At 39.3% G+C, this 27,632-nt stretch overlaps 1 protein-coding gene and 1 pseudogene across 4 annotated transcripts in view; one reads left to right on the plus strand and one right to left on the minus strand.

The window, feature by feature from the left end:
• Nucleotides 1-27,632, plus strand: part of EIF2AK4 (eukaryotic translation initiation factor 2 alpha kinase 4) — a 101,832-nt gene that overhangs the window by 12,179 nt on the left and 62,021 nt on the right. For all 4 annotated transcript variants that reach the window (XR_011258180.1, XM_069596026.1, XM_069596025.1 and 1 more), the window contains exons 2-9: nt 3,938-4,050; nt 7,127-7,229; nt 14,242-14,394; nt 16,390-16,470; nt 17,934-18,082; nt 21,959-22,074; nt 25,160-25,317; nt 26,209-26,744. Coding sequence is in view for 3 of the 4 variants with exons in the window: in XM_069596026.1 (XP_069452127.1) it covers nt 3,938-4,050; nt 7,127-7,229; nt 14,242-14,394; nt 16,390-16,470; nt 17,934-18,082; nt 21,959-22,074; nt 25,160-25,317; nt 26,209-26,744 (1,409 nt within the window). In the remaining variant the exon portion in view is untranslated. The remainder of the gene's footprint in view (nt 1-3,937; nt 4,051-7,126; nt 7,230-14,241; nt 14,395-16,389; nt 16,471-17,933; nt 18,083-21,958; nt 22,075-25,159; nt 25,318-26,208; nt 26,745-27,632) is intronic.
• Nucleotides 9,738-9,838, minus strand: LOC138444448 (U6 spliceosomal RNA; annotated as a pseudogene).

Below are 27,632 nucleotides of genomic sequence, written 5' to 3' on the forward strand. Positions count from 1 at the left end.
ATCAGCATCCATGGGTCTGTTCCTTCATCCAAACCACCATAACTGGACTCATGCATTTCCTAAAACTGAAACCTTTATGCATCCAGGAGTGTCTTCACTTTGTATCCGAACTCTTTCCTCAGAGTTTGCTTTGGCATTAAGTTTGCTTTGGCATTATCTGGGCTCACCACTATTACCAACATTGTTCTGCTAGTGTTGCTGTGCAATGGAAGTAACTAGAACACTAGACCTGCATTTGTCCTAAGGCTGGGTCAGCCCAGGAATGTTTGCAGGATCCTAACCACTTTTTTAGGCCATTGTTTTATATACTGATGTTCTGCCTTGTGGTCCCTTTGTGACTGAGAGAGACCTCCTTTCCTGATTGTTGCCAGGAGTCTTTACCTTGATTCATTGTTCCTTCTTAAGCATCCCCTTTAGTAAAGAATGGTATGGGCTTCCCTGATAGCTCAGTTGGTAAAGAATCTGCCTGCAACTCAAGAGACCCTGGTTCGATTCCTGGATCGGAAAGATCCAATGGAAAGGGATAGGCTACCCACTCCAGTATTCTTGGGCTTCCCTTGTGGCTCAGCTTGTAAAGAATCCACCCACAATGTGGGAGACCTGAGTTGGGAAGATCCCCTGGAAAAGGGAAAGGCTACCCACTCTAGTATTCTGGCCTGGAGAATTCCGCAGACTGTATAGTCCATGGGATCACAAAGAGTCAGACACGACTGAGCGACTTTTACTTTCACTTCTTAAAGAATATCTTCAAAATGTGTGGTCTCCCAATGGCCTCTCTTTTCTGAAGCTGGCTTCTGTTGTAGTGACTCCAGACATGAAACGTGGGCTTCCCTGGACCATTTCCTGAGAAGGTCAGTTACGTTCAGATGCACGCTGTACTTCCTGCATAAAGAGAAAAGGGAATGCTAAACCGAATTTGTTATCATATGTGTGTGGAGATAACCCCCTTCATGTGGCATATGTTGTCTATTTGTTGCAAGTTTATCTCTATGCCGAGCCCAGGAAAGTTCACCCCTTGCTTTGCATTCGTAGTTTCTACTTACACAACTTGCTTGTCTATTAGTAGTCAGGTGACTCTTGCTCCTTTCATTCATAGGGGGCTGCTGCAGTGTTGCTTCAAAACAGAAAGTCTGCTATTGCTCCTAGATACTGTGCTTGTGTTTTAACACCTTGGCTTCCACCTCTTTTCCTTGGGCCTGCAGCGTCTTGGATATTTTACTTTAAGAAGATTATCTGTATGGCATTTTCCATTTTTTTTTAATTTATTAAAGTATAGTTGATTAGCAATGTTGTGTTAATTTCTGCCTTGCAGCAAAGTGACTCAGTTACAGATATGTATATGTGTGTGTGTGTGTGTGTGTATATATATTCTTACTTTCATATTTATTTTGACTCTTTAAGCCAAGTGGGTCAGTATGGATTTATAGCAGTATCCCCATCTGCATTCTAAAATATAGTTTTTGTTGGTCTTCAGCCAAATGAGAAAATGAAAGGCAGAATAATGTCTATGTGAAGATATAGTAATATAAGCTAAATTGACTACACTTTATTCTGTTTTTGTACTTTTCTCCTACTTTTGGTACTAAAATATTCTCTATTTTCTAAAGTGATATCTACAGTAGAGAGGGAGCAAAAAAGTATTTTCTTGACAAAAGGGTAAGTTGGCAACTGTAGTGTCTCTCTAAAATTTGTGGCCTATGAGATGAGAAATTTCTAAAGATTCGACCTGGTGGAGAAAGCATTGGTAAAATTTTGAGTCTGTCTAATAAGCCTTTCTCTTTAGTTTTTACATCTCTAAAATGGAGATATATACCTTTTTCTACTTCACTGGATTGATGTTGGGAAGTGAATAATAATAACACAGGCAAAGACTGGTTGATAGGATCTACTTCAAAATGATCCAATGTGGGACTTGGGGATAGGGCACATAAAGATACCCAAGATTGGCCCTAAATGGGTCATTATTGAAACTGGCTGGTCAGTACATGGAGTTCATTATATCATTATCATCTTTATTTGAAGATTTCCATACTGAAAAGCTTTTCCAGAAATGAGGCTGTTTAGGAGACTGGTCAAGGTAATAGTTTGTCCTTTCCTTCTTAGCAAGTGAGAATTGGTATTTTTGCTGCTTTTAGTAAATAAATGGTTGCCCTGTTAAATTCTGTCTGATATGATCTGTATCTGCTTTACACCAGATGACAGCCAGCGTGTCTTAATTGAAGAGGAAACAGGAAACTGGGAATCTAACAGGTTGTTTCATTCTCACTCCTGTGAGGATCCTCAGAGGAAAGCCTCCTCTACTTGCTTTTTTTTTTTTCCCCCTCACATCTGCCTGTCTAGAAGGAAAACCCCTCCTCCAGTCAGTCTAGCCTGTTTCTGTTCTGCCCAGATCCATCAACTTCAGATCCTAATTTGGTCTCCTTCCCACTCTTCCATAATATTTCCATCAACATCCTCACACTCTGTAGTATCTCCCGTCTTTAAAACAGAACAAAATAAAATTATCCCTTGATTTCACCCCCCAGCCCCAGTCTGTGGCCCCACTCTCTGTCTCCTTTAATTTAACCCGAGCCCACACCTCCTTGAAAGAGTTGCCATAGACTTGCTGTGGCCTCATCCTCACCCAGCACCCACTCCTCTCACACCAGGGTCTGCTGTTGGCAAGGCCACCTGCAGTCCTCGTGTTTCCTCTCAGCAGACGTCCTTTTTCCTCATCCTACTCTGCAGCAGGGAGCTAGAGATCTACAAGACACTAGCCTTCTGGTTTCCTCTCTCAGGGCCCAGTCTCTCTGTCAGCTTTATCTCAAATCCACCTTCTTCTCTGTCCTTTGCCACCAACACAGACTGAATTTTTACAGCAGCTTTTTAAAAAAAATCAAGGATTATTGTAAATGAAAACCGAGCTTATGTATTTTATATACACAGCTGATTGTATACCTCAGAGTGCCACATGTAAGGTTCATGTTCTGTCGGAATTTAATGTTCCTCAATACTTCGTCGCCCTTGGAAGAATTTTTATGCTTTCTCTTTTCTGATAATGCCACACTTCTCTTTTTGCCCGGGCTGCCTTGACATTCCCAGGCAAAGGCAAGCCTCAACTCCTTTCAACTCCTTACTCTAGCAATGCGACAACTCAGGATTGGCATTAACAAGGGAGGGCTGATGGGAAAGACACAGGTTTGGGTGTCTTAGTTGGACTTGAAGTCCAGCCTTGCCACTGTGTGTTTGTGAGGAAGAAACTTTGAGCCTGAACCGCCTTGTCTGTAAAGTGGAGATGACACCTACCTCACAGAGTTGGTAGGTTTATATTTATAAATTATAGAAACTGCCTCAAATCCTTTTTGGGAAGAGCATATATAAATAAAGGATAATGGAATGTTTAGTTACTTGGGGAAATACAGTTGGTTGAAAGCATACACAGTTCTAGAAGAGCTATCAGATTTCTCCTTGTCAAGAGTTTCACATGTTGTCTCAGTATTTGAAGCGTCAGTAGGCCTTCTCTGACCCGCCTGTCTGAATACCTTCTCCTCCTCCACCACTCTGTTCCATGACTCAGCTTTGCTTTCTTTACAACACTGGTCACTATTTGAAAATATCTGTATGTCCTCTATTTTGTGTCAGCTAGTTGGCTTCCTGTCTGTCAAGATTTGCCCCTGCACTCTCAGTCTCTAGGGCAGCACCAGCTTACTTGAATAAATGGAGGGTGCATGGGACATTTCAGGTCACTCCTTAGAAACCTGAAAAGGAAAATGTACTCTCTCTGGCACAAGTTTTGTTTTTAAACCATGCTTTAGGAAAATGTTACCAAAGCACCTGTATAAAGTAAAACTGTGTATAATATTTTAAAAGTAGAACTTTTGAGCTGAAAGAATTATTATCTTAATCGTTAATGACTGGCTCTCTAGAGAAAAAAAAAATTTTTCTTTTTCTCTTTTAGGTCAAAGGGCCTCCTGAAATCAATTTAGTTCTGTACCCTCAAGGCCTGACTGGTGAAGAAGTGTACGTAAAAGTGGATTTGAGAGTGAAATGCCCACCCACCTATCCTGATGTGTGAGTTCATTTATAAGTGTGTGTGTTAGTCTCTCAGTCGTATCCAACTCTTGCAGCCCCATGGACTGTAGCCCACCAGGCTCTTCTGTCCATGGAATTCCCGAGGCAAGAATACTGGAGTGGGTTGCCATTCCCTTCTCTAGGGGATCTTCCCAACCCAGGGATCAAACCCAGGTCTCCTGCATTGCCGGCAGATTCTTTACCGTCTGAATCACCAGGGAAGTCTGTTTGTAAATAGCTTTGATGTGATTTCAGTTCTCTGTTTTGAAAACAAAGGAGCAGGTTGAAGTTAATGGTATTTTTTTCCTTCTGGCCCCCATTCCATTTAAAATTTTATTTCCTGTCACCTGCAATTCATCAGAACTACATCAGCAATAGATGTTTTCATGAAGCCCGTCTCCAGTTAGGTTGGCTTCTAGTTAATCGTCTCTATGGGTGGTAGTGTTTGCTCCATGACTAATGTTTGCTTCTTCTGTTAACTTTTGTTTGTTTAATTTTTCACAAACTAGGAAGAGGAACAATTTAGGGGGAAAAAAGATAAAGGTACAGTGACTATAAAAGCCTGTGTACTTAGTTTTAAAGTACAGTTTACATTAGGACTTAGAGTAGCCTTCCGAGCCTAGTGAGACCTTGACTTCCAAGTAGAAAAGGATTTAGTCGCCCTCTTTCAGGGTTGGGAAGATGGCAGGGTGTGTAACATCACTGGCTTCTACCCATTAAATGCCTAAGAGTTTTCCAGTCAGTGAGACAGCCAAAAGCCTCATGTATTTCTAAACTCCCCCGAAGGTAATAACCCCCTGGGTTCAGATCCAGTAGTAAAACAAAAGCATTAGCTGTCAAGGCTCAAGTAATCTTCATTTCAAGTACCATGCATATTCCATATAATTTTTCCCAGACATTCCATGTAGAAAAGCAGATTTGGCCTGGATGATGTTTTTTTAATTGAGCTTGTTGTGCAGGAAGCCAGTGAAGGAAAATGACAAGTAAAAGGATGTACTGCCTTACCTGGTGGGTGGTAAATGTATGGAATTTGTTACCTTAAGAGGTGATGGAGTTTATGAAAATACAGGTAGGTCAAGATGAGCTCCCTGAAGTTAGTAACCCAATTTTAGCCCAACCTCTGTGCCCAGAGTAGAATATTGTAGACATTCAGAAAGTTAATTTATGCATTAATTGAAAGGTAATTAATTTTATGAAAGAAAAACAAGACAGTGCCTCTCTAGATCTTATCTTTCCTGACACTAAATAGGTGGTATCTTTTCTGACACCAACTGGGTGTCTGAACAATTCAGTTCAGTTATGACACTAACTGTCCATAGTTGTTGATAGCGGAGTTGGGGGCTTAGTCCCATGACGAGACATGGATGCCAGTTGCAAGTCCCAGTACTTCTGATCAACTGGCTATAAATTTGCATGTTCCTGTGACCCCCCTCCCCCCGCCCCAGGTTTAATAATTTACTAGAACAGTTTACAGAACTCAGGAAGGCACTTCACTTACTCTTACTGGTTTGTTATCAAAGATACAACTCAGGACTGGCCAGATGGAAGAGATGCTTAGGCAAGAAATATGTAGAGGGGCACAGAGCTTCTTTGCCTTCTTGACATTGACTGATGTCACCTTGGAGGGGGAACATAATTACCCCTGGTTGAGAACCACTATGTTAGAGAACTCATCAGGTAAATCTCAATGTGTCCACTTGGTAAAAATATCATTTAAGAAACAGCATGCAAGTGTTTAAAAAAGTTAAAAAGTAAACATTGTAATATCAGCTACATAAACTTATGAATTATGTACCAAGAGCATGAAGAGAACATTGGAAATTTTACAGTGTTTAATTAGTGTTGCAGATGAATTTTTCGCTAATCTGTTAATATTGCTATATAATGACTGCTTGAATTTTTTTTTTTAATTATGTAAGTCTTGACTTGGGGAAACATTCCTATCTTTTGAGATAATATCATGCAGGAAAACTTTCCTTTTCTGTAAAATAGTCCTTTATACCACTGTGAGAAAGAGAATCCTGGATTAAATGGACCTTACGTAGCCTTTCGCTAAGATTTCCATCTATCCAGGTAGATGATGACTGTAGTAATCTATCATAATGAAGCATTGAGAGAATGCATAGATAAGTGAATAGTAAAGGCTTCACCAAAGTAAAATGCCATGAATTACTCAGAAATGCTTGGTGGGAAGTGATGAATCATTTTCTCATCTGTAAAATTAAATAAAGCCTACTTAATCTCAAGAGTTGTTATTGGATATGTTGTGGTTGGAAATAAGAGGAACCCCAAGGGAGGGCTGATTGTATTTTCCTTGGGTTGAAGGTGTTGACTGTTAGTTGTGCCCTATAGAGATGAAGAGTATATGGTAGGTGTCCTTGGAATAGCAGAGTTTGCAGAGTGTGCATGACATGAGTGAGTGAGCTCATTTCTAGCAGAATGAGTTCCTGGGACACAGCCTGTTGTAGGAGTACTAGATGGAACACTGTGCCTCCATCTCACACACAGTTATCCTTATCCTGCTTTATGCTGGGAGCAGACAGATGATCACAGAGTGCTTAGACCCTTGTGGGTGAGCTGTCAGAGTTTGCTGATGTTAGGGGGCAAGCCAGGATTGAGCATTACCATAAAAGGGAGTGCATGGTGAAGTTACTAGGCTAGAATCACACACAGAGCTGGAGTGATTTTTTAAAAGGCAGTAAATAGTAGTTGATGTTAGAAATTTGAATCAGATTGTAAAGCTGAAATCAGAGACAGGAGTTGGAGAGACACCTGATTGAGCCCCAGTAAGTCTGGTCCTCTTGGGGTGCAGGGCACTCGAAAGCCCACGCTGACGCCTGGCCAGCCCATTTCTGCCCTACAGGCTGCAGGTGACTCCATGTTGAGTGCTGTGTCAACAGAGTTGCTGGAGTAAAGTTGAAATCCTTTTGAGATGAAAGGAAATGTTCCTAGGGGTACCAAGAAGTTCACAAGTGAGGCCCTTATGGAAACCCCAGGCTCCAAGCTTGAAAATTAGCAAATATTAATGCAAACAGTCTGTACTTTTTAGAGTAACTCTTTTTTCTTTCTTTTCCAGAGTCCCTGAAATAGAATTAAAGAATGCCAAAGGTCTGTCAAATGAAAGTGTTAATTTGTTAAAGTCCCGCCTAGAAGAAGTGGCCAAAAAACACTGTGGTGAGGTATGATTTGTAAAACTGGAATTATGACAGAATGATAAAAAATCTTATCATGTTCACTAGTGTTTGCCTTCCAGCCTTTTCTTTGGCTTAAAGGCTTTCCCATTGCACCTCAGATCTAACTTTCACTAGAATGTTCTGGTTTTTATTGGTATCTACAAAGGGGAATATTGCTGTTTGGATTGCTTTAATTAACAGTACTTATGAATTACAAATTTTAGAGTGTGTATAAACAGTACTGTTGATATTTAATTCTTCTGGAAACACTCCATATGAAACTGACCAGACTTTTTGCACACTTTGAGCCTGGCATCATGACCTCATCTTGACTTGAACATTTACGTTGGAAAATGTTTGCAAACGAGTGATTTCTGACCAAACTTTGCCACATCTCCCCTTTTCATATCAGAAGAACTAATTGTTTACTTCTCAATAATTAGGGACTCGCTGTCCTCCATCAGTGTCCCTTTTATACCTGCGCATTTACACCTACTTCAGTACTGATGCTTTTTTAATCCTCTGACTTCAGGGTCTGCATGAGCTCCTCTTTGGGTGAGAACTCTCTCTGGAGGGCCAGGCTGGGTGACCTCTTAGGGCGAGTATTACGGTCTGTTCCTCAAGCCCACTGAGTATCCTAGGTATAATCCATCTTCTCCTCACTTTTGTGTAAGATTATGCAGTGGTTTTGCCTGTGCACATCACTTTTAACTTCTCCTATCCTATAAAAACGGAGAAGAGTTAAGTAAGGACTAGCCCTAGGCCTCTATGTCACTATGAAAGTGACTGGACAAAATTTCACTTGCATTCTGTAACACAGTGAGTTACAGTGTGCCCTCTGGGGTGTTTTTTGACCCTAAAATCTTTGCCCACCTAAGTTGTGTTTCCAAGAACTTCAGTGATTGTTGTGGTACATAAAGTGATTTTAGAACAGCTTGGACAAAAAAATAGGCCTTGGGAATTACTGCAGAGTTCTTTCTAGTTTAAGTTCTTTCTAATGTAGTCTAATGTCTAACTGAAAAATAATATGGAGTTATATTGAAAATTCAGCTACAGAATCCTCTGGTTTCTTGGATTCATGATTTTTCATTTTTTGTAAAGTTCTTTGCTGTGCTTGATTTGACTTTTATAGTGCAGTATTATATAATATAACTTACATAATCGTCATGCAAACTCCAGGAGATAGTGAAGGACAGGGAAGCCTGGCGTGCTACAGTCCATGGGGTTGTAAAGAGTTGGACATGACTTAGCGACTGGACAACAGCAATATAATCATCATGCTATACATTAGATCCCCAGAACTTACTTATTTTATAACTGAAAGTATGTATACTCAGACCCACATATCTCCCCTTTACTCTCACCCACCAGTCCTTAGGTAACCACCATTCTAGTCCCTGTTTCAGTTTTCTTAGATTCTGCATGTAAATGATATCATGTAGTATTTGTCTTTGATTTATTTCACTTAATATAATGCCTCAAGTTCCATTTGTGTTCCTGCAAGCAGGAGGATGTTCTTTTTCATGGTTGAATATTTCATTGTGTATGTATATTTATATCACATCTTTATTCACTTTTTCATTGACACTTAGCTTAGCTATTGTGAATAATGCTGCAATAACGTGGGAGTATAGATATCTCTTCAAGATCCTTTGTTTTCATTCCCTTTGAATATGTACTCAGAAGTTGGATTGCTAGATCATATGTAGTTCTGTTTTTAATTTTTTGAGGAACCTCCATACTGTTTTGCAGACTGGCTGCAACAATTTACATTCTCACCAAAAGTGTACCAGGGCTCCCTTTTCTCCACACCCTCACCAATACTTGTTGTTCGCTGTCTTTTTGATGTGTGAGGTGATAGCTCATTGTGGTTTTGATTTGTGCTTCCCTGATGATCAGTGATGTTACACATCTTTTAATGTGCCTGTTGGCCATTTGTATGTCTTCTTTGGAAAAATGTCTATTGTGTTCCTCTGTCCATTTTTTAATTGGATTGTTTGGGTTTTCTTTTTTATTTTTGCTGCTGAGTTGTATTCTTTATATATTTAAATATTGACCCCTTATCAGATATATGATTTGTAGATATCTTCTCCCATTCTGTAGTTTGCCTGTTCATTTTCTTGATGGTTTCCTTTGCTGTGCAGAATCTTTTTTTTTTTTTGCTGTGCAGAAATGTTTGATTTAGTCCCACTTGTTTATTTCTGCTTTTGTTGTCCCACTCACCCCAGCTCCACCTTTTTTTGACTTTATTTATTTATTCAAATTTTTATTACAGTATAGTTGATTTGATTTACAATGTTGTACTGATTTCCACTGTATGGCTACATATACAGTATCCACTGCGTTTTGGATTCATTTTCCCTGTAGGTCATTACTGACTTTTGAGAAGAGTTCCCTGTGCTATACAGTTAGTCCTTACTAGTTATCTATGTTATATGTAGTAGTGTGTACATGTCAATCTCAGTCTCTCAATTTGTCCCTCCTTCCCCCCTCTCTTTCTCCCTTGGTAACCAAAAAAACATGGAATGCTTCATGGATTTACATGTCATCCTTGCACAGGGGCCATACTAATCTCTGTATCTCTCCAGTTCTGCTGAAGAGAGCACATTGTCTTTATTTTAGATTATACTTTTTAGTGGTCAACAAATGCACAAAAAGATGCTCAACATCACTAATTATTAGTGAAGTGCAAATCAAAACCACAATGGGGTATCACCTCATACAGGTCAGAAGGGCCATCATCAAAAAATCTATAAACAATAAATGCTGGGAGAGGGTGTGGAGAAAAGGGAACCCTCCTATACTATTGGTGGGAATGTAAATTGGTACAGCCACGATGGAGACCAGTATGGAAGTTCCTTAAAAAACCAGAAATAGAACTACCATATGACACAACAATCCCACTCCTGGGCATATACCTGGAGAAAACCAAAATTTCAAAAGGTACATGCATCCCAGTGTTCATTGTAGAGCTATTTACAATAGCCTTCACATGGAAGCAACCTAAATGTCCATCAACTGAGGAATGGATAAAGAAGATATGGTACGTATATACAATGGACTATTACTCAGCCGTAAAAGGAGCAAATTGTGCCATTTGCAGAAATGTGGATGGACCTAGGGAATATCATACAGAGTTAAGTAAGTCAGAAAGAGAAAAACAGATATAGTAGATGAATACATATATATGAAATCTAGAAAAATGTTACAGATGAACTCAGTTGCAAAGCAAAAATAGAGACACAGATGCAGAGAATAAACATGGATACCAGGAGGGGAAGGGGAGTGGTGGGATGAATTGTGAGATTGGAGTTGGCATATACACTACTGTGGATAAATGGATAACTAGTGAGAACCTACTGTGTAGCATGGGGAACTCTATTCAGTGTTCTCTGGTGACCTAAATGGGAAGGAAGTCCCAAAAAGAGGGGATAATGGATACAGATAGCTAATTCACTTTACTGTACAGCAGAAACTTAACACAACATTGTAAAGGAACTATACTCCAATAAAAATAAATAAATTATACTTTTTCAGTCGTGTCCGAGTCTTTGCAACCCCATGGACTGCAGCACACCAGGCCTCCCTGTCCATCACCACCTCCCAGAGTTTACTCAAACTCATGTCCTTTGAGTTGGTGATGCCATCCAACCATCTCATCCTCTGTTGTCCCCTTCTCCTCCCTTCGCCTCCTCCTAAAATATACTTTTTGTATTGAGATGATTGTAGATTCACATGCATTTGCAAGAAATAATACTAAGAGAAGCCATGTACTGTTTACTTAGGTTGCCCCAATGGTAACATTTTTGCAAAACTGTATTATAATATCATAAATAGTATATTGACATTGATATAGTCAAGATACAAGATAGTTTCATCACCACAAGATCCCTTTTGTTGCCACCTCCTTATATCCCCACTTCCCTGATAGCTAAGTTGGTAAAGAATCTGCCTGCAATGCAGGAGACTCCAGTTTGACTCCTGGGTTGGGAAGATCTGCTGAAGAAGGGATAGGCTATTCACTCCAGTATTCTTGGGCTTCCCTTGTGCCTCAGCTGGTAAAGAATCCACCTGCAATGTGGAAAACCTCATTTCTATCCCTGGGTTGGGAAGATCCTCTGGAGAAGGGAAAGGCTACCCACTCCAGTATTCTGGCCTGGAGAATTCCATGGACTATATATATAGTCCATGGGTGCAAAGAGTCAGACACAACTGAGCAACTTTCACTTTCTTTCCTTATATCCCCACGCCCTCCTTGATACCCAGCAACCATTAATCTGTTCTCCCTTTCTATAACTTTCTCATTTCAAGGATATTATGTAAGTAGCATCTTAGTATGTAACCTTTGGGATTGGCTGCCTCCCTTTCCTCTTCATTCTCTGGGAGCTCACCCAGATTGTCACATGTGTCTGTAGTTGTGACTTTGTATTGCTGAGTAGTATTCCATCTTACGTCTATATAAGATGTTTGTTTTGCCATACACCAGTGAAAGACATCTGAATTGTTTCCAGTTTGGGTGTGTTAAAAATAAAGCTGCTCGAAACATTTATGTTAGAGTTTTGTGTGAACATGTTTTCATTTCTCTGGAATAAATGCTCAGGTGTGCACTTGTGGGTGTATGGTACTATGTGTTCATTTTTTTAAGAAACTGCCGAGATTTTCCAGATTGACCATTTTCCGTTTCTACCAGCAATATGTGAGTGATTCAGTTTCTCCACATTCTTGCCAGCATTTAATATGACTTTTTTATTTTAGCTCTTCTAATAGAAGTTGTGATGGTTAATTTTATGTGTCAGTTGGTTAGGCCATGGTACCCAGATATTTGACCAAGCACTCCATATGTTTCTGTGAAGGTATTTTTTAGATGAAATTAACATTTAAATCAGCAGACTTTTAGTTAAGCAGTTTACATAATGTGGGTGGGCCTCACCCAATCAATTGAGGGCTTTAAAAGAAAAATACTGGCCTCCTTGGAAGAAGAGGGCATTGCCAGGAGATGGCCTTTGGAGTTGAATTGCAACATCAGCTCAGCCCTGCCTCACCAGCCTGCTGGCCTACCCTGCAGAATTTGGACTTAGCAGCTTCTATAATCATATGAACCAATTCCTAAATCTCAATCCATTCTTCCCTTTCCCTTCTCCCTCTGTCTTCTCTTCTTCTCTCTACAACATACAGTCAGCTCCCTGTATCTGTGGGTACTCCATCAGCACCCATCAGCAGTTGGAGTCAGGCAACCACAGATGGAAAATATTCATGAAAAAAAAAATCCAGGAAGTTCTAAAAGCAAAACTTGAGTTTACTGCATGCCAACAACTATTTACATAGCATTTACGTAGTGTTTTCATCCTAGAAGGTATTGTAAGTAATGTAGAGATGATTTGAAGTATATGGGAGGATGGGCATAGGGAATATGCAGATACTGCATCATTTTATATAAGGGATTTGAGCATCTGTGGATACCAAGGGATGACTTTGTGTGTGCGTATACACATACACACACACACACACACACACAAACACACACACACCCCCCCTTCTATTTGGTTCTGTTTCTCTGGAGAATCCTGACTAATAGAGATGTGTACTATGCCATGAAGCAGTGTCGCTGCTATAAATAAGGAGGTCGGGGGGGTGGGGGGGGTGGGGTTCCTGGTAAGGTGACATTTGAGCAGAGGCCTGAGAGATGCAAGCCAGTGAACGGTGTAGATGTGGGGATGAGGAGGACAAGAGTCAATGTGGAGAGCAGCTCTTATTTACATCCAGTCTTATATGATTTATCAGATTTGTATAGAAAATGCTAGTGAATTATATAGATTAGCAAAAGAAAAGTCCTCCACTACCTGGCTCCTGGCTTCTTTCTGGTGTAGAAATGGTTTTGTAATAGAGACTGCCTTCTTTCACCAGCTTCCTGTAAGAGAGCTTTTCATACAGTAGCTTGCCTCTTAGATTCTAGACTAGTGTTTCTCAACTGTAAACAGAAATAAATCAAATGAAAGCCACAGCTTCTAGTACAATAAAAAAAAATAGCAGCTTCCTTCCTGCTGTATATATGTGCTGCCAACGATCTCTGTGATTTCTCTCAAAAAGAGAAAGGTGAACAGCAGGAGAACTGTATATTTTTGTGTACAGTGACATCTATTTCTAGTGACTTTCTACCACCCTGTTAAGTCCTTTTAGAAACAAGAACTTTCCATCTGCTTCTTTGTCACTGAGGAAAAAGAAATTTCAGAGTGGTGGTCTTCGTCTGCAGAAGGCACTTGGCTGTCTTAACCTCTTTGAAGTTGGGGTAGTTTGGTCAGTGTGGGTCCCAGAAACATGCGTTCTGTTGATTTACCAACCAAGCTACAATTTATGACTCCGAGGGGCTGGGGAAAAGTGGCTTCCTACATTCACATCTGATGTCTGAGAGGGGAGGCTTTCTCCTTCTGATACTGTGAATGCTTCCCTAAGTGGAAATGAAATGCTTTCCAGCTATTGATCCACCTTCTGCTGGCCCATTGCTAGCAGGAAGAGAGTGAGGCCTTTAAATATTTGCATGTGTACCCAACTAGGATGTTTTCAGTAGGGTTCATGAATAGGTGAAAGCACTCGTGTTAGCAATGATTATTCTCTGCTCAACTGTCATTATATAGGCAGGTTTTCCAGTCAGGAATGTAGTTTTTACTTTTATGCAATCTTAAAAATGTTAAATATATTATCAGATTTACTTATATAGAAAAATATTTTAGAAGATTTATTATATAGAAAATGCCAATAAATTGAATAGGATTACAAAAGTGACGCTTTTTATTTATTTAGATAGTGATCTGTCTTGATAGCAACACAGTGAGATGAGTGCTGAAAAGCTTTCTCATGCTGTGGTCACCTCCCATAACTGATTTAGAATGCGTCGCATCAAAATGAATATCATCATTGTGAACGGTCTCGGATGGTCTGCATGTTTCTCTGTAGTCTTGCCGTTGGACCCTGTCTTCCCATCACTTGACCATTTGTGGTTGATTTCCATCCATGTGTTTAGGTGATGATATTTGAACTGGCTTACTATGTGCAGTCATTTCTCTGCGAGCACAACAAGCCGCCTCCCAAGTCTTTTCATGAAGAAATGCTGGAAAGGCGAGCTCAGGAGGAGCAGCGGAGGCAGTTAGAGGCCAAGCGGAAAGAGGAAGAGGAGGTGAGACTCATGTCACCACGGTGGCCAGCCAGAGGACTGAGAGCCCCTATAGGTTTTTAATCTCTGTCTCTGCCTACATACTTATCCATAGTTATTAAGTTTCGCTCTGGATTTGATCCAAGAACCATGAATTCATGTGAAAGGAGGCCCTAGGAGTAACCAAAAAATAAATACTATGAGTGATTCCCTCCCAACAAGTATCAGTGCTGCCCCTAGAACCCTTCCTTAGTCCTGGTCTTTAAATGAAAGAAAAAGTCAGTTTAAGCCAACTTTTGTGTGTGCTTGCAGAGCTGTGCAGGAGTTCAGAGGCTATTACCATCTTCCCTCTGTGGGACAAGTATCTCATGCCCAAACGAGTAGCCAAAGCCAGAGGCTGAACGTATTTTTTTGTTCACTCACCATTTGTATTTTTTCTTTAGTCTTAGTCTGCATAAGAATGTACACTCCTGTGTTACTTTAAAAATCCTTTAATCAAACATAATACGTATATCTAAATTTCCTTCTTGATTTTTGTTCTTTTTCCTCTCTTTAGTCTTTTAATAAACTTACTTACCTAGAACTTACTTTGGTATAGGTTGTTAAAATGAGGGTCTGAGTCCTCCCCCCCGCCATTTTCCTAACACATTTATTAAATAATCATTCATTCTTAGGTGATTTGTAATACTTCATTTAAAGGGTATTTTACCTACTTATTTGTACTAAGTTCTATTTGTAAATTATCTCTTTGGTTCAATTCATCTGTTTTTTTCTCAGGTCTATACCACAATCTTTGAATTATTGTGTCTTTGTAACATTTGACTATCTGAGGAGTCAGGACCCCTGTCCCTTCCTCTTTTATTGTTCTTTTTTTTTCTCTCAGCTATCCTCACACATGTATTCTTACAGAGAAATTATAGGATTGCTTTCTCAAAATCAAAACAAAGCCTCTGGAATTTTGAGTAAAATTGTACTTATATATCCATTTGGGCAGAATTTACATCATGACAAAGTTCAGACTTCCTATCCAGGAATAGTTTTTCCATATATTTTTATCTCTTAATGAGGCGTTTTAGTTTTCTCCCCTTAGATGTTACAGTTACTTCTAGGATTTTGTTATTCCTACTTTTCTTAGGTTCTTATTCCTTGCTCTTTTTTTCCTACTTCATTTTGTTCATCCTTTGCCTATGTTAGCATTGTCTTTGTGAGTTCCATTCATTTTGTTACTGTTTATCTCCTATTTAATTGCATAGCCTAGTTATCATTTAAAGTTTAAAGTTCCTTAGCTCTTAGGCAGACACATTTTAATTAGAAGATAAAGATATTTAATTAACAGTCTTGTTTCAATGTACTGCTGTAAGTTTGGGGTTTGTTTTTACATTTTCTATTATTGCTGTAATTGTTTTTGGTTAGTCTCTCAATGGTTTTGATACTTATAACCTGGAATTTTAGGAGGCTCATAAAAATGCTACTTTACGTAAACTCAGAATCATTTGAGTAATAGGTACTTCGTTCAAATGAATAGATTCAAATGCCCCTTTTAACAATGAGAAAGCTGGCTGGGGAGTGCAGCTGAAGGTCTTGTTACGGGTGTGGTGCCAGCTCAGTCCACCTCCACCTGGGCAAAGAGTAGGTGCAAGTGCATGTTCTCTGCAGACAGGCAGATACCAAGAAGGAGGGGCTCAGTCAAGAGTGGGGAGAAGTGAGAGGCCAGTGGTGTTGCCACAGTGAAAGTCCCTCCACTTTGGGAATCTCCTGGTGGTCCAATAGTTAGGACTCTGAGCTTCCACAAGTCCCTCCACGTTAAAGTGGGGAGGAAGTGTCCCTCCCCCACAGTCTACTGCATTTAAGTGGGAGGTCTACTGCATGAGAACTCTGATAAACTGATGAAACTATAGTATTCACTAAGGTTCTACATACTCTTGGGACTGAAACTCGAAAGATTTTTTGTGATTTCAGAATTTGTGTGTTGTATGGGTTTCAGAGATCAGCATTTGATGGCGGTATGATTTATTTCAGCAACGTGAAATCCTTCATGAGATTCAGAAAAGGAAAGAAGAGATAAAAGAGGAGAAGAAAAGGAAAGAAATGGCTAAGCAGGTACTCTAGAATTTCTGTCATAGTCAAATAGTTTACATTTTGCTAAATATACAATCTTTTTCTTTCCATTGATGGTAATTTAATTACTGTATCTTCATAATGTTTGAATATCTCAGAAGTCTTGACCTCTGTCCTTCATTCTTCATTATTCCTTTTTCCCTCCTTTGTTGCTATCAGTAGTAAAGTTTAAAATGAGCCACTTAAAAGTCTCCCAAATATCATTCATTGTGTATTTTATATTCTCCAGATAGTTACCAAACTTTGAGTTGTATATTATCTGTAGAAGACTTAGGCTTATGTAACTAGAATAGTTTATCAACAGAGTTGAAGGAGAGGAGAGATTGAAGCTTTGATAATCAACTCAGACTCGAATTCCTAATGCTTGGAAAACAAAACTATTTGTTCATACTGAAGAGTGAACAGAAACCAGATAGATCTGCCTGAGATTTCATTCAGTGATGGAAAACAGATTTAAAAAGCAGTGGTGGAAAAAGGATATATTCCTTTGTCCTGTATTTTTCCTGAGTCCAACTCAATCAGAAAACCAGTTACACATGGAGAAATCCAGAGAGAATTTTGCTCATTCTCCTTTAAAGAAATGGCCTTTCACCTAAGGGAAACAGTGAGGTGCAGTGGGAGGAAGTACCAACGTACGAGTAAACAGAACCTGGCTGGAAGCGTCAGCTTTTTTACTGCCTTGGCTTGGTGACCTTGACAGGTGACACTCTGCGCTTATTTTCTTCACCCCTTAGTGTGGCACAGATAACGCTTTCCTGGATGTCTTGTGTAACCATTCCTACAGAAAAATGCACCGCCCTTTGTGAACGTGCAAAGCTGTATACAAATTTAAGGTGATACGACTGTTCGCCTGTCTTACATCTAATCTGCCTTCCCGACAGCCACTCTGCTCTCTGTTTTTTTCTTTTTCAAACGTGTTCAAAATAGTTTAATATTGGAGTCAAGATAGATAATAAAACAATACTAGTTCTGTCAATAGAAGAGATAATCTAAACATAGACCCCCACCCCATATATTTATATATAACTGATTTTTTGAGCCAGGTACAAAGATAATTCTGGAGAAAGTATAGCCCTTTTTGCAAATGGTACTAGAATATTTTTTTTCTTTTCCATTATGATTTATTACAGGATATCGAGTACGCTCTGTTTGAAATGCCTCCTCCTGTTTATCTCTTGCTCTTCTCCCTAACTTTTCATGCATAGTCCACATTTCTAAGTATTTATAAAATTCACATTCTCTTAAAACGGTAACCTTGACCTTCAGTTCTTGAAACAGTACATATTTGGACACCAAATTTTAAAAAGTTGAGTTCAACTTTATTACGCTTGAAAATCTTCAGCTTAAATGAAATTTGCATGCTCTACATATTTATGATTACTTACCATGATTGTCTTCCATTATGACTTTAGGTCTAAAGTAGGTTTTATTTTTCTTTTTTTAAGGAACGTTTAGAAATAGCTAGTTTGTCAAATCAAGATCATACCTCTAGAAAAGACCCAGGAGGACACAGAACAGCTGCCATTCTACATGGAGGCTCTCCTGACTTTGTAGGAAATGGAAAACATCGGACCAACTCCTCTGGAAGGTCTAAGTAAGTCCCTGAGATTTCCAGTCCCTTAAAACAACTTGTAGTGAAATTTGGTTGAGTTGTCACATGACAGTTTTAATAACTTTTTCAAAGCCTGTGTATCTTAATATATTAGTAATATAAAATTTTTCATTTGTTTTAATACCTCCAAGTATCTTTCACAAAGCTAGTTTTATTTCCCTTTATATAACAGTTATTAACCTAAACAGTGTTGCCTCCAGTGCAGTTTGATCTGACTTTTGATGATCTAACTATTCAACGTTAGTTGGTCAGTCGTGTCCAACCCTTTGTGACCCCATGAACTGTAGCCCACCAGGCTTCTTAGTCCGTGGAATCCTGCAGGCAAGAATACTAGAGTTGGTTGCCATTTCCTTCTCCAGGGGATCTTCCCAACCCAGGGACTGAACCTGAGTCTCCAGCATTGCAGGCAGATTTTTTACCATCTGAGCCATCAGGGAAGCCCAATTATTCAGTAAGTGATTTAAAAACTTTTCTTCCATCAGAATCATCATCCAGTCAGATTCACACTGTTTTCAGTCTGTAACGCCTTAGGTCTCACCACAGATGTGGGGAGAGCGCCACAGTGGGCACAGGTGTAGGGAATCTTTACTTGAGGATGGGAGCCCCAGTTTGCCGCCAGGGCACCCCTCCCCTTGCTACTGCGGACACTGGGCTTCCCTGTCGCCGCAGGTAGGCTCCTGGGTTACATGTCACCCAAGGTCACATGAAAGATACTCTCTTCCTCCGTATCCTTTTCCACTAAAGAATTGAAACTTCCCTGCAAAGTAAGTCCCCTACATACAAACCTACAAGTTTCGAACTTTAAAAGATGCAGATGTGCATTCCATCAGTGTCAGGCGTGAGCGAAATTGCAGCTTGCCCTCCCTCGCCTAGTGCTGACGATCCTTCAGCTCTCCCACCTCCCATCTCTACCACTTCCTCCAGTCAGTAACGCTTCTTGACTATTCATTCAGTGCCAGCCCCTGTATGCCAGCTGTTGTACTGTACTTCTTGCTTTCCAAGGTACTGTACTATAAGATTAAAAATGTGGTTTTTTTGGTATTTGTTTTTTATATATTTCTTGTGTGAAAGGTATTATAAACTTATTATAGTACAGCACTATATAGCCAGTTTTGTTAGTTGGATACCCAGGCTAATTTTGTAGGACTTATGAACAAATTGGACTTATGAACACTCTGTCAGAATGGAACTTGTTTGTATGAAGGAGACTTTCTATGTTTGCTGTGACTGCCGCTGTAGACCAGAAAGGAATTTTAGTACAGAATTCCTTTCTGTGATTAGGTAGGTGATTAAATAGCACAGGTATTACCATTCAGCTTCTGTATGTATCTAAGCTATCTTTTGTGATAATCTAAGCACCACTTAAAACCAGCATTTTAGGTACCAAACTAAAAGCTTATGTAATCTTTGGGGTTGCAGTTTGTTTACAAGAAGGAGTCATTTCACTTCTTTCCCTAATTAGCTACTTTGAAAAAAAATCAGCTCAGAAAACATTTTGATATTAACATTTAACCACCTACTGTTAAGGTGAACTAAATGTTTTCTTGAATGCAGTTTCTGGTAATGATTTCTTTTTAAGATTATAACTCCTTATTCCAATTTAGATTATTTTTGCAACTGGGCCTCCATTAGGCAACATAGTTTGAAGCTGTCAGAGTATTCCACTAGGAAATATCTAACAAATTCCTACTGTGTTAGAAATGGTGGAAATAAATCAATGCTGTGAATAAGGCTGTATAAAAAGCAATTTTTTTAGTTTAATTTTTTCCATTTTTGTGGCTAACTGTAAACAGTGGGTCCAAGATTAGACTTGTTTTTGAGATCGGTAATTATTAGAAAGTTTATTCAAGGAAGGGTGGGAAATTCTCTGTTTCCTTGACACAGGTAGAACAGATTTTTATGTAGCGCTTATAAAGGGACATTAGTATGTCTTGGATAGAATGACATTTCCACGAGCATCCAAGAAGTCATTTTCATGTATTGTTTGCCAAGATTGTTGTACAAACCTGTATGGAACTCTGGCACTATGTCACCGACAGACTAGAAAAGAATGAATCTTTGTTATAGTTTACATGCTTCTTTGGTTAAGAAATAAAAAGTCCTTGATATACTGAAGTATCTCCTACATACTCTTTATTCTTTTTCTTCCTTGCTATTCACTAGTCTTTAAGTTGGAAAGCCAAAGGAAATGAGCAGTGTTCCATTTTATTCTTTCAACTAGAAGATACATTCAGTAGAGTTAGTAGACATAACCTTGTCATGAACATTGTCAGCAGTCAGTATTCGAATTGGCTGTGACTAAAAGGAATACAATCTAGAACGAGATACTTGATGAGGACTTACTTGCTAAAGGCCAGACACTATTCTGAGTCCTAGGGATTCAGTAAATAAGATCAAGATGGACTCTGGTTTCACGGAGCTTGTATTCTAGTTGGAAGAGACTGTCCACAAGCAAACCAGAAGTTGTCAGATAATGACTAGTGCTCTGCAGAGAATTTAATTGGCTGCCTTGAAGAAAGACTGAAAAAGTGGCTCAGGTGCCAAGTAACTTTCTAGGTGGACCTGCAGAAAGTGTGGGCTTCACTGCTCATTGCTTCATGTTCTCGGTGAAAGTGGAGGTCAGGATCACATTCACAGTGAGAGGACTGCTTCCTAGAGATCTGTGCCTGATCTTAGCATTTCTAACAAGTGTCCAATCCTGACCATCAAGGGCACTCTTCCTGGCCTCGTCCCTGCAGAGCTTTCACAAGTTAGTTGTAATTTTTGCATTGTAATCTGGCTTTCCACTCAGAAAAAAAGGGAAAGAGAGAAAGAAGGGTTAAGCTTTGAGTATGGGGGTTGGGCATTCTGTAGTGTGGGGCCCAGTTAGTGACTAGGAATTTGTAGTGCTCTTAAGCCCCGATTTTGCAGCTTTCTCCAGATGTGCGTGTACACAGGATGTGGGGTCAACATGGACTTGAGCTAAACCACTTCCATAGAACTTCTGTGATGATGGAAATGTTCTCGATCAGTGCTGCCCACTATGGTAGCCATTAGTCACTTGGGGCTGTTGAGTACTGACATACCTCAGAGATGTTGCGGGAGCAGACCACCACAGTGAAATGAGTATCACTGTATAGTGAGTCACTTGCACGCTTGGATTCCCAGTGCATGTAAAAGTCATGCTTACACTAGGCTGGAGTCTGGTAACTATGTGATAGCATTGTATCTTAAAAAAAAAACAAAACAGTTTACATACCTTAATTTAAAAATATTACTAAAAAAAACGCTAAACATCTGAGCCTTCAATGAGTTATAGTAGTAACTGAGCACAGATCACCACAACAAATACATAATAATAATGAAAAAGTTTTAACTGTTGCAAGAATTACAACAAAAGTGTCACACAGACACATGAAGTGAGCAAATGCTATTGGAAAAATGGCGCTGATAGACTTGCTTATTAAAACAAGGTTGACACAAACCTTCAATTTGTTTAAAAAAAAAAAAAAGCAGCCATGGTATCTGTGAAGTTCAGTAAAGTGGAGCACAATATAATGAGGAATCCCTGTACTTTTGCCTACTCAAGTTGAAGAACTGAATTTTTAATTAAGTTTAGTTGTAGTTGAATTTAAGTAGCCACATGTGGCTACCATACAGGGCAGTGCCCATCTGGAACAGGGTTTGTAGAGTTCACATGGGGAAGACTTCATGGCGAGTTGGGGGTTGGACAGCTTTCCCATTAGCCCCTTCAGCTCAGTTCCCAGCAGAGACTGCTGTTGGACAGTGAATTGACTAGTAAGCAGGAGAAAATGGAGGGGCACAAATTTCCTGTGTTAATCGTAAAGAAAAAAATCATTGTCCAAATTTATTTTTAAGGCGAGAACGTCAGTATTCTATGTGTGGTAGCGAAGATTCTCCTGGCTCTTGTGAAATCCTGTATTTCTCTGTGGGTAGTCTTGATCAGCTCATGGTGCACAAAGGGAAATGTATTGGTGAGTAAACTAGCTAAACTCGTTTAAATTATTCTAATTACGCAAGTTAATCATGAAGGAACAGGGGAGAATAGACACTACGTCGTCTAGACCAGCGTGGTTGCAGGAAAACTCTGTAAGCTGACAGTCATTCTAGCTCCCATTCCTGATGATCAGAAGGAGAAGTTACTCAGCTTTCCACTTCTGTAAGATGGAAATAAAGCCCCAGGCTGTTGGAAATATTGTTAGCAGAAAGACAAAATTTGTCATCATTAGAATTTGCCAAAATTTTCAAAACCCGGTTGGTTGAAATATTATGAATCTAGAATTTTGCCTCATATATATCTGTTACTGAAGAAATATGTATAGCAAAATGAGTTCTAATGCCTGTGATCTTTGAGGGTTAAGTCTCATTTTCTTAATTTGCTGTCCACCTGCTTAGCATTTTCTTGCTTCGCATCCTGTACCAGACCGAGAAATTCACTTTATTTTCTGTGTTTTATTTAGCAGTTTAGCCATCTTATTTAGCAGATGGCTATTTGTAGTAAATCTTGTTCAAATTTTTATTTGAATTGTTTATATTAAAATCAAGTTTTCCGTGTCTATTTCCTTTGCTCTAAATGTACATCATCTTTTATCAGTCATACAGATACAGCCACTAATTGGTGTAGGGATCACTTGCATATGGTGAATTTGACAATTAAGTTTCATTTCCAATCCCATGAGTATTCTTAGCAGAGCTAGTAGGCAGCTAAATTACCTAAATCAAGTTTGCTTTCTTGTAAAGGGATCTTTTTTCCCTTCCTCTTTGAGGAGATGTACACAGAAAGGGAAGTTGCCAGGGAGAGGGCAACAGGTAGAGGGAAAAGAAACCAAGCGTCTGAAGAGTCCATGACCTGAACACGTAACCTTGGCTGATGGAGGCGGCGTGGACCATGCAGGATTCTGCGCGTACACAGAGCCTGCCCTCTTCAGACACAGCCACCATTTGGGAAGGTTCAAGACCTTGGCAGAGATGATTTGCTTTGGTCTTGAGGCTGTCCTTGACTCTAAGGCATTTCTGACTCATGAATTGGCAACATAAAACTCACTGCTTTTAATGATCTGGGGAAATCAGGGAGGCGAATCAATCCAACTGTGTATTACCTTACCCCAGCCTCCTAGTCTCCTTGGTACTCATTAGACAAATTCACCTTTGTTAATACTCTCATTAGGAGACACATTTGCAGTCTAAACTTTTTTTAATGTAAAACCACCAAGTAAATTATTTATTTTCTTTTCTCACAATGGGTTTCATTTTTTAAATGGGTCCTAATTTTTTAAGAAATGTTTTTGTGAAAGATCAACTAATTAACATTTGCTTTTCAATTTAAAGCTGTTGGAACTAGAGGGAATCAAGAGCTTCCCCAGATACTATTCCCTATATATTAATATTAAAGCACTGAAGAGGCTTCTATATAAATGACACACAGTGAAGTATCCGTCTGAGTTCTTATAGTAACATTTTCCTTCAGCCTGTTTCAGTGTGTTCTTTTTTTCTTTTTATTATCCCCACAACACAGAAGTGACAAAAGGTGGGTGGCAATAATAGAATTATAATACAAAAAAAAAAAAATGCAGCCAGCAATTACGAAATAACCACTTAATCCCTGCTGGGGATATATATATTGCAAGACATTGTGCCATATAATTCACAAATTTAATTAGGCTTTATGTATATCACATCACATTCCATCCCATTAATATTTACTATCCTGTATCTCCAACATGTGCTGCATAGATCCTACATTCCACAGGTTGCTTACTTTGGTTGACAGATTTTCAAACACTAGAGGTTTTTATTTTTATTTTCCCTTAGCTAAGAATGTCCAGAATTATTTATAACTAGTATATCAGATCATTTCAATTAAAATTAAAAATCTCTTAAAATTGGCAGCATATCTGTGCAGGAACACTGCCTCTCTCAGTGAGTTAGTTCAGCCACATTTCTCTAGAATATTTTTGCAAAAACTACTTTGTCTTATGTATACGTTACTTTTCATTATGAAGATAATGTAGCATCATTGAAAACTATTGTTTATATAGTAAGAGAAAAAGAATAGATCAGTAGTTTTCATTTGGGGTGATTTTGTTCCCTAGGGGACATTAGTTGACGTTTGGATATTTTGATGATTAACACTAGGGTGGAGGTGCTACTGGCATCTGATGGATAGAAGGGAGGGCTGCTGCTGAACATCTTAACAGTACACAAGACAAAACCCCCTTCAACAAAAGATTTTCTGGTCCCAAATGTCAGTAGTGTCGAGGGTGAGAAACCCTGTTATATATGCTACAATTTGGTAAATTAGGGGAAAAAAGGGTAGATGGTTCTAGAAGATAAAGACAAATTGGTGATATTGCGGGTGATATTTTTCTCTACTTCCAATTTTTTGGTGATTTTCTATTACAGTCTTTAATAAATTTTTAGATTTTTGTAAAAAATTTGGGGGCATTACAAAAATTTAGCTCCCCCGGGCATAGGTGGACACCATATGCCTATCACTAAATAAATGTGTCTCTCTCAAGCACTTCAAATTTAAACTGTCATGACCTGTTCCTTCCCTCAAAGCCATTGGCCAGTTTGTATTTACTGAGCATATTCAGATTTTGTGTTTAGAAGATCATTGATGTGTTCAAATTTCTGAGTTACTAAAACCTGTTTTCACTATGCATGCTAATCTTCATTGATGGAGCGTTCCTGGTTCCAAACTCCTATCAATGTTAGTTGATATTTAGCATATGAAGGTTATACTACCACACCAGCAGGCACAGTTGTCAGAGGTGGTTATGAAAATAACATTATGAATACCAGTAAATGGAAGAAAACATTGATCTGATACTAAGATCTCACTGTTGAATATTGTCCCTTTGTAAAATTAAATATTTTAAAGTTGAGTATATTGTTAAAACACCAAAAATTGGTTACAAAAGAGCATGTATTACATGAAATCACATTTTTCATAGTATATGGTATCCGTTGTTGAGCAAATGACTATTCCCTGTGTTTTTTTTATGCCCACAGAAAATATACCAGTGATACTTAATTATATTTCCTTTCAATGTGCAGGCAGTGATGAGCAGCTTGGAAAATTAGTTTACAATGCTTTGGAAACAGCTACTGGCAGCTTTGTCTTGTTGCATGAATGGGTCCTTCAATGGCACAAAAAAATGGGCCCATTCCTTACCAGTCAAGAAAAAGAGAAGATTGATAAGTGCAAAAAGCAGGTAGGCATCCAAGATGGCTCACTGAGCGAAAGGACTAACCTGGAGTTTAAGGCAATGACAAAACAAAGTAACTCAGCATTTGACTGGCCAACAAAAAAGACCCAGAATGCGATGAGATCTGTTCAACCAGAGGGGATGGTGGAGGATCATAAGTGTTTCCAGACCCTGCTGCCTCTTTCAGAACTTCCAGAGCGTGGTCCATACTCTTGCAGCTGCTTCTCAACCTCCTGTCTTAGCTCTTATTATTCCATTAATAGCTCTCTCTCCAACAAGGACTAAAGAGTACTTCATAACGGTGCTATTTGCAATCATTAGCATTTTCTCAGTCTCTTGAAATATTCACAACTACATTTTAGGGGACTGGAGAATTGTATAATTGATTCATAATACTTAGCTTAAGGAGAACATTTAATATTGCAGTGGTACATAATAAATAAAGAGGTTATAAAACAGTACGTGACACATCATGTTTGGAAATGTATGTGTATTTATTACAGAAAGAAAAACTGAAAGTAAATACACTAAAGTCATAACAGTTGTCTTTGAGTAGTGACCATAAAGATAAATTGTGGGATTTTTCTTTTGTATTAGTACCTATTAAAATTTTGAGAGTGAATCTTTATAATCAGAAAAACTTATTTTTAAATTAATGTTTCTGTTTTCTGGTGGCCATATTGCAAAAGAAGCTGCTTTTAAAACTTGTCCATCTTTAAGAACTAGTAAGATGACCATGTGGTTTAGGGGAGGACTCAGTTCAGGGCATGTTCCTTCTCCTTGCTGTTGAAAGTACATTTCTATTCAAATATTTCACTTTTGCAGTGAAACACTAGTAAATGCTGACCAACCCAGCTGTCATCATCTTATTGTTTTTGTTTTTTTTTTCCATTCCAGATTCAAGGGGCAGAAACGGAATTCAGCTCACTGGTGAAACTGAGCCATCCAAACATAGTACGCTACTTTGCGATGAACCTCAAAGAGCACGACGATTCCATCGTGGTGGATATTTTGGTGGAGCACACTAATGGGATCTCCCTCGCAGCCCACCTGGGCCACTCGGGCCCCATCCCGGTCCATCAGCTTCGCAAGTACACAGCTCAGCTCTTGTCAGGCCTCGATTACTTGCACAGCAATTCCGTAGTGCACAAGGTTCTGAGCGCATCAAATGTCCTGGTGGATGCAGAGGGCACCGTCAAGATTACGGACTACAGCATTTCTAAGCGCCTGGCAGACATTTGCAAGGAGGACGTGTTTGAGCAGACCCGGGTTCGTTTCAGTGACAGTGCCCTCCCTTATAAAACCGGGAAGAAAGGCGATATTTGGCGTCTCGGCCTTCTGCTGCTCTCCCTCAGCCAAGGACAAGAGTGTGAAGAGTATCCCGTGACCATCCCTAGTGACTTAGCAGCTGATTTTCAAGATTTTCTAAAGAAGTGAGTGTCATTGAGATTTTTCTCTAACTGCATTTTACTCGTTTACTTTTGATTGTGCTTGAATGTGCTTAACATCTAAGTCATGTATAATCTGAAAAGTGAAGAACAGGTTTCGACTTACTTCTTTGTTCTCCCAGTCCTTTCCCAGCCACATATGTTCTATTTTCTCAGTTAGGTTTATTGTTCTCATAACTCCTACATTCTTCTAAATTCACTTGGGCTTAATAATAGACCTTCAAACTACTTTTTGGGGACTGCCTGGTATACGCTAAGAAATCAGTAGGGACTGCTGCTAGGGGGAGAAATGCCCCAGGTATCCCAAATGGTAAAGGCCACTTTTACTGCTGGTTCCTAAGGGGTCAAAGATGACACCTCCCATTTAGAAAACAGCTTTAGGAGTACGATTCTGCCCCTGGTTTTTCTTAACCATTCTTCATTAGCAATGTCCCATTCAGCCAAGTTATAGAAAGCAAATGACTTCCTTGCCCTAGTCAGAGGAGTCTCAACATCTGTAAATTACAGTTACAGATTTAATTACAGAGCCAAGTGTTGTTTTTTTTTAATTAAGATATAGTTGGTTTACAATGTTGTGTTAATTTCAGGTATGGTGAGTGAAAGTCATTCAGTTGTGTCTGACTGTTTGTGACCCCAGGGACTATACAGTCCATGGAATTCTCCAGGCCAGAATACTGGAGTGGGTAGCCTTTCCCTTTTCCAGGGGATCTTCCAAACCCAGGGATCGAGCCCAGGTCTCCTATATTGCAGGCAGATTCTTTACCAGCTGAGCCACCAGGGAAGCTCAAGAATACTGGAGTGGGTAGCCTATCCCTTCTCCAGCAGATCTTCCCGATCCAGGGATCTGACCCAGATCTTCAACATTGCAGGTGG

This window comes from Ovis canadensis, chromosome 7 (assembly GCF_042477335.2).
Source record: "Ovis canadensis isolate MfBH-ARS-UI-01 breed Bighorn chromosome 7, ARS-UI_OviCan_v2, whole genome shotgun sequence".
NCBI lineage: Eukaryota > Metazoa > Chordata > Mammalia > Artiodactyla > Bovidae > Ovis > Ovis canadensis.